The 12882-nt window shown below is 44.6% G+C and overlaps 1 protein-coding gene across 1 annotated transcript in view; it reads left to right on the top strand.

Annotated features, from left to right (window-relative positions):
• The window catches only part of SLC22A18 (solute carrier family 22 member 18), a 206015-nt gene that overhangs the window by 185106 nt on the left and 8027 nt on the right, over positions 1-12882 (top strand). The window contains exon 6 of the mRNA XM_030201121.1: positions 3206-3307. Within this exon, the coding sequence (XP_030056981.1) occupies positions 3206-3307 (102 nt within the window). The remainder of the gene's footprint in view (positions 1-3205; positions 3308-12882) is intronic.

Raw genomic sequence — 12882 nt, 5'->3', positions numbered from 1 at the left:
TAGTAACGCTGTCCGGCCACTGCTGCTTCTCCTGTTGAGCAGCAGCGGCCGCTACAAAAAGAAGCAATAAATGTTTTTAAACCCAGCCCAAATCATTCGCAAATGCCCGAGTCTTACAACGCAATCTCTGCAGCCGCTCCTCCTCTCGCCTGTCACGTCACTGCGTTCCTCCCGGGTCTTACTCCAGGGGCAGTGACGTGGAAGGGGGTGCTTGATGTGCCAGGGGGGGAGGGGAGGTTTGCTGGATATGGGGGGGGGAGTGCTTGGGGGGGGGGTGTTTGATGTGCCGGTGTGATGCACCGAGGGGGGGGGGTGGTTTCTGTGGTGCCACGCTTATAGTTTTTGATTCACCGCTCCCTGCCACTTGCTCCAAAGGAGCGTATTTCCCTACTCCTCCCCCTATCTGGGAATCAGCTGTTAGTGACGTCATCCTGGCTACGGAGCCTAGCTCAGCAACTCCAGGAGCCACGGACACAGGCAGTCCCACATTAGAATGTTGGTGGTGAGAATTATTATATAGGATATTTATTTCTGCTTTCAAATAAATTCAAAAGTTGTCAAATAAGTGAAAAAAGAAAACATTTTTTGTTCTCCATCTTTTAAGGTACTGCCTATCCAACTGGAACAGCTTTTGACTTTTTACAGATGAACCACGCATAGGCAGTCCCTTATTTCTAATAATCTTTTGGTATTGTTTTCAATAGCATTTGCTATTGTTTTGGGTGAGAGAAAATGGTGGCAAGCTTTGCCTGTTGGCTTAAGCCCTTAGAGTGCGCTAGACAGGCTCACCCTGTCTCCTGTTCTCAGGTTAGATTGGGAGAGGTGGGGCAAAGGGAAGGAGCAGAAGATGGATGGGACTGGGAGGAGTGGTGAGCAGAGGAAAGAAGCAGAACATGGATGGGACTGGGAGAGGTGGGACAGAGAGAAGGAGAAGGATGGGACTGGGAGGGGTGGTGAGCAGAGGGAAGGAGCAGGAAATGGATGGGACTGGGAGGTGGGAGAGGGGAAGAAGCAGGATGTGAAATTAGGGATGTGAGAAGAAGGAAAGGTTGAGACATAATGTGAATGACATGGAAGACTGAAGAGAGAATAAAAGGGATTGGGGTACCGGTGAGGGGTATAGGAGAAGGGGATGAGTCTCTGAAGGGGGTTGAGTTAGGGTAGAAAGGGATTTAAAAGATGGTGAAAGAGAAGCTATTGGGCATGGGGTATAAGGTAACAGACAGAAGAGTGGCCTTGGAGGCAAGGGAAGCAAGGAGAGACATGGATGGAGCTGGGACTGATAGGGTGATGAGATGCAGTGGAGGATAGATGAGGGCAAAGAGGGTGAGTACTACAGAGTATGGGAATGGGGGATTAATGAAGTGGGTGAAAGATGGGGGAGGAATTTAGGAGACTGAGTAAGGGAGAGACAGAGGGGGAAACAGGAGTGCTGGAGAGGGAATGAGAGGGAGATGGTCAAAGCGGTAAGTGGTAAATGGATACTAAGGACTAAAAGTGAAAGAAAAGTGGGGGGGGGGGGGGGGGATGTAAAATGAAAGGTCAGTGCCAGACAGATGCAGAGAAGGACAGGAAGAAGACAAGAGAAGAGCAAAAAAATAGAAAAATCAACCTGGAAAAGAATTTAGGAGAAGACTGACACATGGAAAGTGGAAAAGAGAGTGGGACCAGCCCAACTATAAAAAATAGAATGCTCAGACAACAAAGGTAGAAAAGAAAACATTATTTTTATTTAATGCTTTTTAAGGACTAAGATGTGCCTGCTTTGTGAAATGTACATTTTTTTCTATTGTTGTAATTTGCAGAGTACAGGAGAAAATACATTTCTGTTTCTCTTTTACCAGTATTTGCACTGCTTACAGAGTCTGGCTTTCTTAAAGAGATCTATATTTCAGTTTTTGTGGGCATGTTTTTTGTATCACATGAGGGTCTATCTGTGTTCTGCATATGTGACTGAGGTGACGAGTTCTGCTAGTATGTAGTGTTTAAGTGTTTGTGTAGGAATGTGTAACAGTCCAGCTTGTTCCATTTTCCAGTAGCAGGTATACTGGTGCTCTAGGGTCCAGTGTAATATTTATAGCACTGTCTTTTCATAGGTGGGTTAGAGCTGTTGTGTGTTAAGTTTTCTGTATAGGTTTTGAGTGTCTTTTTGTAGGGTTTTGTGTTATTTCATAAAGTGTCTGGCCCTATTGTTTTTGATATGCTGGCTTCATATTCAGCATTTTAGTCTGGTGCGTGTGTGTGTTTGTTGTTTTTTTAAATAGCCATAATTTATATGTATATATGCAAATGATATGCAAATGTACCAAACCACACTCTTTGCCCCCCAAAATTAAACAGTCAAACTACGCCCATGGTGCCGCCTGCTGAATCTTACCACCACTTATGTTACTAATCCCCATGAGTACTTTTACCCAGGGAAAGGATGGGCAATTTTTAAAGATAACTAAATTTACTTGGATAAATTTTTTTTTTAATTGGCCTGCCCAGAAAAAGTCCGAGCTCTGTGAAGACAAACAGACAATACAAATAAGAGAGTTCTGAGAGCTTTGTTGATTGAGAAAATGGTGAAAAATCAAGAAATGTCAGGGTCAGGAGTATCATCAGCCTCAAGGACCTGCCTTCCATCACAGTCCCAGGACCAGCATCTTTGATGTAACTTGAAACAGCCTTTGCTTTGTGAGAAACCTGCTTCCTGTATGATGCCCATGACATTTTTGGAAAATATTTTGGTAACCAAAGGAATTTAATATTTTCTGTTAAAGTGGGGACTCCAGCTGCCTGCAGGCTTTTCTTCAATACTTGTTTTTTTTCTCTTGGAATCATCATGCCTGTGTGGCAGGGCTCAGTCACTGTAATCATTTTGACTTTTATGTTTTTAAGATTCACAGGCCTTCCTCTGGTGAAGGAAGGAAAGAAAAGAAAACTTCCAGTGAGTGGAGTTCCCCCACTGGGGAGGAGATAGAACAGGGAAATTCTAGAGAGGAAATCTATACAAATGCAAACTATTATTATTATGAGTGAGTGAGTAAATAGAAAATAAATGGAGTTAATATTTCCTATAAGATCATTTATGGGCCGATATCTCTTGGGGGTCGATATTCAAAAGAGTTTAATTGGGCAGTTTACAAGGATCCTATGTTGATGAAGAACATCATAAATGCAAATTATCTGAAGACATGTAAATGAACACATTGCTTTACAGGTTGTCCAGGGTGTACTGACTAGGTGGTTAACGAGCCATTATACAGATGGTACTTTGCTGCTGTGGAGTGTAATGATGGCCAGTGCTACAGGCATAGCTATGGTAAGACAACGTTCCTTTCTTACAGTGTATGTGAGCTTGTATTTTACACAGGACCAAGTATCTCATTTACACAGGCTACTTTTATGTCAGGTTAATTTTTCACCCTTACCAAGGGTGTTTCGGTAGATTTTGTAGAAAAGAAATATGAGCAGAGGGTTTTAAAATGTGTGCTACACATTTTATGATCAAAAGACCTGACTTTAATTCATAATGGCCATTATGACTTCGTACTACCAGAAAAGATAAGCCGAGTGACTTTATTGCTGCACAGATTGCAATGTTAATAGAGCAATGCCTAACTACCTCTCACCAGCCAGCATACCATATCAACCCAGGGTCCTGTTCAATGCAGACTTCTTTCCACAGGTGCAGCATTAGAAAAAGCCTTTTTGAATAAGTCAATAATTTAAAAGGAAGCTGGTCTTAAAGAAGTTCATTGTAGCAATTAATGTGATGCATATGCAGGCTGTCTAAGAACTACTAATGAGGCTGCACCCAAGCTCTCAGTATCAGCCAACAAGAATTCAAAGAGTGCAAGGGTCAGAAAAGATTTCCTATGGCAATTAGCCATAGTAAAATTCTATAAATGACACCCAGCTCTGTGCACCAATTTTTAATCAGTGCTGATTTTTCGGCACCATGCACAGAATTTAGCCCCAGGTACAAAATAAGTGTCGTTATATAATATGTAAACCGCTTTAATTGTAACCACAGAGAGGTGGTAGATCAAACCTTATCCCCTTTCCTTTTTCTTTCAGTCCTATAACATACGCTCTACATTCCTCCAACAAGGGAGCTAGGACTTCTCCTCTTACAACTTACCTAAACTCTCAGGAACAAGTCACTTATATACCTGACAGGGTTATATACAACCCTGTAAAAAAAACAGAACCTAAGCAAACACCACTAACAGCTTTAACTCCTAGGACAAAGTGTAACAATAGGCAATACAATACTGGAAAAAGAGAAACAGAAATGCATTTTCTATTGTGTTTTGCAAAATGCAAAAAGAAAAGAGATGCATACTTCCCAAAGCTGACACTTTCCAATCCCTAAAAATTGAAACTAAACTTTTTTTCTTTTCTATCTTTGTTTTCTGAGCATTTTAGTTTTCTAGTTATGTTGGTTCCTGTCACTCTTTTCACATTTCTTGTGGCAGTTTTGTCTTTCCATTTCTTCCCTCTCCTCTTCTGCCCTTTCTTCTCTATGTCTGTCTAATACTAATCTTTCTTTTCATTTTCGTTTTTTTCTTTTTTGCCTCTGTATCCACTCATATTTGAGTTTACCTTCATTCTCTCTTTCTGTCACCCACTAGTCCTTAGTTTCCTTCTTTTTAACTGTCATCTGTCTACAGGTTTTTTCCATCTCCTTCTCACCCCTCCCCCCCCCCCCCCCCACACACATCTTCCCACAATTTCCTATATCCTTCCGGCCCCCTTCCTGCTTCCAAGAGACAATCGTGTAAGACCGCGTCCCAAACAGATGACGTGAGACAGCTACCTGATTATCTTAACATTGCTTTTATAGAATATTACAAGTTTGGTTTTTGAGCCTGTTTTGGGAGGGGGAGTTTTTGATGGAAATGCCACCTTTTGGAGTAGCAGCTCTGAAGTCAGCCTTGTCTTCATTCTGCCTTTGCGTGATGGAATTTGGGTGACCGAGAGATTTGCTCTTGCCTGTTGATTTCTTCCTTGAGTACTGTTATACATTGCTTCTCCCCATTCAGCAGACTGAAACAGAATACAGCCTTCCAGTGGTAATGTTAGTCTGGTTGTGAGCCCTTGAGCCCAAGCCGAGGCCTAGAATAGGTGTTAGGCCAAGGCCGGGATGGACTGAGCAAGTGCTACACACTACCCCAGCTACCAAGTCCTGCACACACACGTAGCAACCAACTTGCACCTCCAGAAAAGGGAAGATAGGGCATTCAGGCGGGCCTCACGACCGATCGGGAACCCATTTACTCAGAATTCAAGCATGCAGGACTCATACGTAGGGAGGGGAGAAAGAGGAAAATACGAGGAGGTCTCCACGGGAACTAGAGCACCAGGAAAACATAGGAAAAGGAACTGACAGGCATATCTACAAGAAGCACAAGGCAGTGCCCTAGGCAATCAAGGAGAAAAGGAAGTACCCCACGACACACAAAGGAAATGAGGGACTGCAAAATAAAGATATTGTAAGCAGAGACTGTAGGATCGTTATCACAGCTAATAAATTATCTGCGTCCAAGATTCCCAAACAAAACTATCTGCACACAGACTGCTCAGCACTCGGTCTAGGGGGCGGGAACCTTGGATTAGAGCCTATACAGTTCTTCCGAGAGAAAGGAATGCGACTAGAAAAGCAAGCTGAATATATATATTAGATTTATTATGGTATATCAGGTAAGAAAATATAGCTAAGGTATACAAAATAGAACTCTGCAAAGCTTTGGCTGAATACAAAATTACTGGCTGATAAAACTTACACTCATACGTCACACTACTAAACACTAATTCTTACTGGTTACCAGAGGAAATTACACCACTGATCAGTCACACTATGTTACGAGGTAGTACAGTTATTAGCAGCTTCTCCTGATCACAAGTATGACGGCACCAGCCTTCTGCTCAAGTAAATACCACTAACTAGCCCCCAACTAGTAGGAAATGAATCACCGTGTTTCTCACCAGGCTGACCTCAGGGTCGTCTTCCGGGAATGCACGGGACACCTCACAGACTCAAGCTGATATGGCAGCGAGTCTTAGTCAGAGCTGGAATAGAACTCTAGAGCAGACAAAGAGGGCACAGGTCACTCAGTGCAGGTACAGCTGAACCACAATACTTTCCTCCAGATACACAGTTCATCAGTTGGTGGACCTTATTAGGTCTCACTGGTCTTCTTTACACCTCCACCTTCTTCCAAGGCTTCCGACTAACTCCTTTCTTGTTCCCGCTCTTCCCAGTACCTCTTGGTCCGGTGGCTGCAGGAACCAATCTGGATCTTTCTCGGCTCCCTGCATGGAAAGAACAGTCCATTGTTCTTGACCTTCAAGTTGTTACATTTTGGTATGCATTTTCTGTTTCTCACCCGCCTTGCTGGAACCAGCCTCTCAGGAGATAAGGGGGGCCTGGTTTGCCCACAGCATGTCCTTGGAGTTGAGCTTCTGCTGTAATTTTCCACAAGGAGCAAAGCTGTTTCTTGCTGACACAGAGATGTGCGGGTCAGAGTTTACAGCCTCCATTTTGCTGTCATAGGATTATACAGGCCAAGGCCCACAAGGTGAGACACAGGGAAATACTCCTACATATTCCCCCCCTTGGAGATGGAAGTTACTACAAAGGAGTAAAAGCCTTCTCCAATCTAACTAGTAATACAGCTAGACTGGTTAAGTCAGACTCATGGTCAAGACTGAAGACATAAAAACGGTAAATGTCATTAACTCAATACTAACACGCTGTCAATGATAACTAGAAGCAAATACTTCATAAATCATAAGCATTGTTCAAACGTAGTTTCAAAATGCTAATACAGCAAACTACTAATACTAGAACACTCTTAGGGTGTTAGAAGCTATGTCTTAACACATGAAATTATCATCATGATACTATAAAATGCATGGCAAAAGCATTAGCAATAGTAGTACAGAATATGACTAAGATGTTGCATAGTGGAGAGTTACTCATGGTTGACCTCCACAAAGTCTAACAAAGTCAATAATATGAGAGTCTTTAGACTGTAAAACGACATAATGTCCAAACCAAAGTCAATAGGATGGACCATGATGAATGATGAGGTGTAAATGGACAACTTCTCACATCAAGAAGACATCAATACAGGAACAATAATGGTCCACGTAATGGTGATGATGAAGAAAGTCTTCAAACATAAGCATTGGACACAGTTCAAAAAGAAAGTCAATGAAATGTCCCAAAAACAAACAAACACATCCAAAACTTCACTTTCAGGAACACTGGATCGGTTGAAATAAAAATAAAACCAAACAAATTCCCCCCCCCAACACAAAGAATAATTCTTGGGAAAAGAAAATCCAACAGTCATGACTAAACAATGGAAATCATGAGGAACAAGGGGAAGGAATGTTGAAAACCACCAATGGATTAGGAAGCAGGGCATCAGGAACATCTTGAGGAACGACATCAGGAACGGAAACAGGATCAATCTGCTTGGCAACTGCACCGAATCTTCAAGGTTTTGTTTTTTTCTCTGTAGCTGAAAAACAAAAGAAAACGAAGGTATTGTGCTTCATGGTTAGTTTGGGTCATTTCAACAATGCATGTATCTGGAACCAAATGACTGGGATGACATGGTCTCAACTGATTGATGTAGACCCATTTAAGGTTATCTTCACCTTGAGAATTTTTCCTGAGGCGAATTTGGTAAGCCACAGGTGAAGCTTTTTCCACTATAGGGAAAGGACCATGCCAACTGGGCAGAAATTTCTTCTCTTTAACCTTGTTTCTGCCAAAATTGAAATAGAATACCTTGTCGCCAATTTGGTATTCTTTGGAGGTAGTCCCCTGATCATAGTAGGCTTTTCTACCTCTAGCACTACTTTCCAAGTTCTTTTGGGCAAAGGCAAAGGCACTTTGCAAATGCTGACGCAAATGGGTGACGTACTCATGAGTGGAAGTAGCACTGGACAAGTTCACATCATTAGTCCTGTAAAGCAAATGAATTGATAACATCATTTCCCTACCTGTCATCATCTCAAAAGGTGACACTCCTGTAGACCGATGAGGTGTGGTACGTATGGCCATGAGGACCAATGGTAACTTCATGTCCCAATCCTTACCTGAAGATGACACATACTTCTTCAGAATGGTGACGATGGTGCGATTAGCTCTTTCCACTTGTCCTGAGGACTGCGGTCGGTAGGCAATGTGTAGTTTACTCTTCACTCCTAGCATCTTCCACATGTGTTGGATCACTTCTGCGGTAAACTGAGATCCTTGGTCTGAATCCACTCGCATTGGCAAACCCCACCAGCTGAACACACGATTCAGTAGTAAGGTAGCCGTAGTCTCAGCGGTGCAATTGGGTGCGGGTAGGCACTCCACCCACTTGGTGAACATGGAGGTGACAGTAAGCATGTACTTGTTGCCTTGGGTGGATCGAACCACAGGTACAACCCAATCAATCTGGATATCTGACCAGGGCATAACAATACCCTTCTTCCTGAGGGGTGCCCGATGGGATGGTGAAGAAGGCTGGAAACGACAACAGGTCAGGCAACCTCGTGTGTACAGCTGCACATCCTGACGCATGTGGGGCCAATACGCGACTTGCTTCAAGGTCTCATAGGTGATGCCTTCACCTCTATGTCCTGCACATGGTTCATCATGAGCATGTTGCAACATGAGGCCACGAAATGCTTGAGGTACGACCCATTGTTCAATGCCATGCTTACTCGTCCGAATAAGCAGGTCCTGTCGGATCTTAAACTTCTCTTTGGATGTATAGAGTATCCTCATTTCTTCAGTTTGACACTCCTCTTCCATCAACGGATGTTCTTGCGGGTTCTGGATGTACTCATAAAATTTTCCAACTACTGGATCTATTTTCTGATCCGTGACAAGATCGAAGGATGGGACTTCACTGCTCCACTGTAACACGGGAGTCTCACAGAGCTGTTTAGTTTGCCATCTGGTGACAGCCTGAACTGCCAATGCATCCGGTTCTGAGAACCGCCATAGTTCTCCGGTGAGCGCACCTTCCTTCGCAAGTAGGTCTGCCAGATCGTTCCCAGGACTATCAACTTTTGCATGACCCTTGACCTTCTTCCAATAGATGGTCATGTCATGGTCTCGTACCAGTTGATCCAGAGCCAGAATCAAATTTCCATGATGTACTGGTTTTCCTTTAGAATTTAGCATGTTGTTCTGCTTCCAAATGGGCAGATGAGAGACAAAGTTCTGTCTCACATAATCTGAATCAGTGCATATGACTAGTTCCCTAATTCCTCTCTGAACTGCAGACTGTACGGCCACCAGGGCTGCAACTATCTCAACATACTGGTTTGTCTGGGAACCCAAGCTGTGCTTCAAAGTCTCTTCGGGAATGGATGGATTCCATACCACTCCCACACCTGCAACCAACTCATGGTCTGTGTCCAGGCGGTAAGCACAACCATCCACATAGACCTTGGGCATTGTATCACAGATCTTCTCATCATACAGATGGTGCAGATAGGGTTCTCTCTCCTGTGGGGGAACATCTGTTTCAGAAATACCTGCAAGGGAATCATGTCCTGCACAGTCATGCAGCTCAGCCATACCTTGGGCTACTACATTACGATGTTTCTGAGCATACCTTACCTCTAAAGGCCATCCTTGGAGAGCCAGTGTCCAGGAGGAGACTATCCTGCTGTTGGACACCCGACCAGATTTGATTCGGTCGCTACCCAGGAAACTAATGATTTGATGACAAGTTTCCACGATTAGCTTCTCCCCTTGGATGTAACTCCGGAAATGTTGCAGAGCCCACACTGTGGTCAATAAGGATTTCTCACAGTCTGAATACTTCTTTTCTACTTCCGATAGGCCTTTGCTAGCATAGGCCACAACCCACTTATCAGAGTCATATTTCTGATACAGGGCAGCACTCATGGAGTGATTGGAGTATCCCAGGTCGACGTAGAACTCACGACCCTCCTCAGGGTACGCGAGGCATGGAAAGTGGCTAAGCTGATCCTTCAGCTCCTGCATAACAGATTCCTGCTCTGGACCCCACGCCCAGGGTGTATCTTTCTTCAATAGCTTGACCAAGGGTCGGGTGATCTCCGCATAATCAGCTATGAACTGTCTGGAATAATTGCATATTCCCAGAAAGGAACGAAGTTCTGTGAGATTGGTGGGTTGTTTCAGCTGCTGTAAGGCCTGAACTTGCTTCTTCTGAGGTCGCAGACCCTCCGCTGAAATTTCATACCCTAGGTAATTCAGCGATTTCCTGCACCATTGTCCTTTGGCTAAAGTGAGTTTAGCTCCAGCATCTGTCAGCTGACTGAAAACATGCTCAATCTCTGCCACGTGATCTTGTAAGGTGGGGATTTTGATCAGAATGTCATCCACGTAGACCACAGTTCCTCAAGCTTCAGCATCGGGAAGTGCTTTATGGAGGAAGATATTGAATTCAGCAGGTGAATTGAGAAAGCCAAAGGGCTTTCTGTTCCACGTATACTGTTTCTTCCCAAAGGTGAAAGCCAGTTTATATTGATCATCAGGATGCACAGGTACGGTCCAAAACCCTGATGCCAAGTTTAAGCTGGTGAAATATTTCACCCCTTTACGACTCTGATCCAGCGGAGCCATCAGCCACCTGGACAACGGCACACGCTTATTCAGCTGACGGTAGTCCAGTGCAATTCTCCAGCTGTTGTTCTTCTTCAGGATGGGCCACAGAGGGGAGTTGTATGTGCTGTTGCATTGCCTAATGATGCCCCTGGCCTCCAAAGTGTTGAGAATCTCTTGCACGGATTCATAGGAAGCTAATGGGATCTTGTACTGGCGCACAAAGACAGGCTTACTATTTGGGTCTGTAGGCACTCTGGTGACATGCAGGTCTGTAAGGCCACAGTCATACGAGTCTACAGCAAAAAGTTCCTTATATTTGTACAGCAACTCAGTCAACTGCATCTTCTCTGTGTCAGTAGTACAAGCATCAGCCTGTTCAACTTGCTCTTTCACCATAGCATCAAACTCTGAGCAAGGCTGGTTGGATGGAATTTCCACTTGCTCCTCTATCTCCTCCTCCAAAGATGTAGTTTCAACAGAATTCACCAGTCTGGACTTCTGGGGTAAAGGCATCCGTCTGGACAAAATCAAGAAGTCGTCTTCCAACTGCACTTGTGAATCCGTTGCATCATATGGCCACATGAACTCCAGAGATATGAGGCCTCTGGGAGAGGTATACAGACAGTCAGTTGTCTCCCCCCCCCCCCCCCCCCCCCCCCGGCAGGTGTTCCAAACGGTGGGCAACCTGCCAATAATAGGCAAACTTACCTCGACATCCGGAAAAGACGCTCCCACCAAAAATCCAAACGGGTCTCCTTTGGACACCACAACTTCCTCTGACTACAAATTGGTGACCAACAGGTGAAAAGGAGCATCCGTTTCCTCCAAACATGGCATAACACCGGTGGACAATCCTAGGTCACGAAAATGGGAATGAGGGTTGAAAAACACCATTTTATCCAACAGGCGCTGTCCCTGTGCAAGGCGGAGTTTGATGGAAAAGTCCCTCACTCTTGCCGGGATGATCACCTCTTCTTCACAGACTACTTCACAGACCTGGGGTATGGTCTATCCAGATTGTAAACTAACAGGCGTTGACTCAGATTCCACTGGGCTGCCATCCAGTCTGCTCCACAGGACAAGATTCACCAAGTCCACATAAACTCCCAGTCGTACAAGGCAATCGGAGCCCAGACATAAGGGCTGTTGTAGGCCTTTGACCACATACCAGTTCAGTTCCACAGTGTTATTGTGAACGACTTCTGTCCCACCGTCAAAGGAAGACTGCACTTTCTCACTAGCGGCCTGGCACCTAGTCCAGGTATTTCTATCGAAGTGGAGGAACTCTTGCTGAAGGGAAGTGGCATAGACTTGCGGAGACAGTAAAACAGGGTGTCACTGATGAAGGAGACGTCACTAGGCACCAGCAACCTGGACTGAAATGTTTGGCTATCAGCTATCTGGACCAGAATGGTGTACACATCATCCTTCTGTTGGATGTCAGTCAACCAGCGCGGATGTGGTGGGTCAGGACTGGAAGTGGAAGTCTTGGTCTCTTGAGGTAGGTCCGTAGCTTCCTCTGGGGAGTCAATTGCCGTAGGCAAGTCATTCAGAATAATCTCCAAGTTGTCATCCTTTAGAACAATGTCAGCTATCCGATCCGTCTGGACGCAAATTACTTCTTCATGTTGTTTCCCCCACCCCACCCCACACAATTGAAGCTCCCAGGTGTGAGGGTCTTCGGAATTCTGTAAATGGATTCGAATTTGGGAATCCTTAAGTCCCACAGAACTGGAACCACTGACTCTGCTCATATGCCTTACTTTTCCATATGGAAGGGGGTCTGAAACTTGGGCCCAGATTACCTCAAGGCGCAAATCCAAATCAGCCCACAATCTTCTCAGATCAATTCCAATTAAGAATTCTTCACCAGGACAGGTAGTAATTATAGCAGGGTGTTTGATGTACATTTCCCCGAGCTGTAAGGAAAGCCACACCTGACCCACAGTACCAATGTTCTGCTTGCCATAAGCCTCTAGTGAGAATTTGCATGGGGTGACACGCAGCCTATCATGACCTTCCTCTAAAGATGCCGCAAATTTCTGAAACAGGCCTTGTGTAATCAAAGTCACCTCTGAGGCCGTATCCAGTAGACCCTGACAAGAAAATGTCTGTTGAAGTAATATATCCATGGTATATCTGGAACCTTTAGGAGTCAGTTTACCCAAAAAGTACCTGGTCTCCTGGCTTGAGTCGCATAACAGAGGCCTTTCCTGGTCCGCGGGCTGGGCATCAGCATTGGGCAACGAGGGCTCGTCACTGACAGATGATAGAGCATCTAC

The sequence above is a fragment of the Microcaecilia unicolor genome, chromosome 4 (assembly GCF_901765095.1).
Source record: "Microcaecilia unicolor chromosome 4, aMicUni1.1, whole genome shotgun sequence".
In the NCBI taxonomy this organism is placed as follows: Eukaryota; Metazoa; Chordata; class Amphibia; order Gymnophiona; family Siphonopidae; genus Microcaecilia; species Microcaecilia unicolor.
The sequence above is the reverse complement of the archived record's forward strand: the minus strand, read 5'-3'. Positions and strand labels throughout refer to the sequence as shown.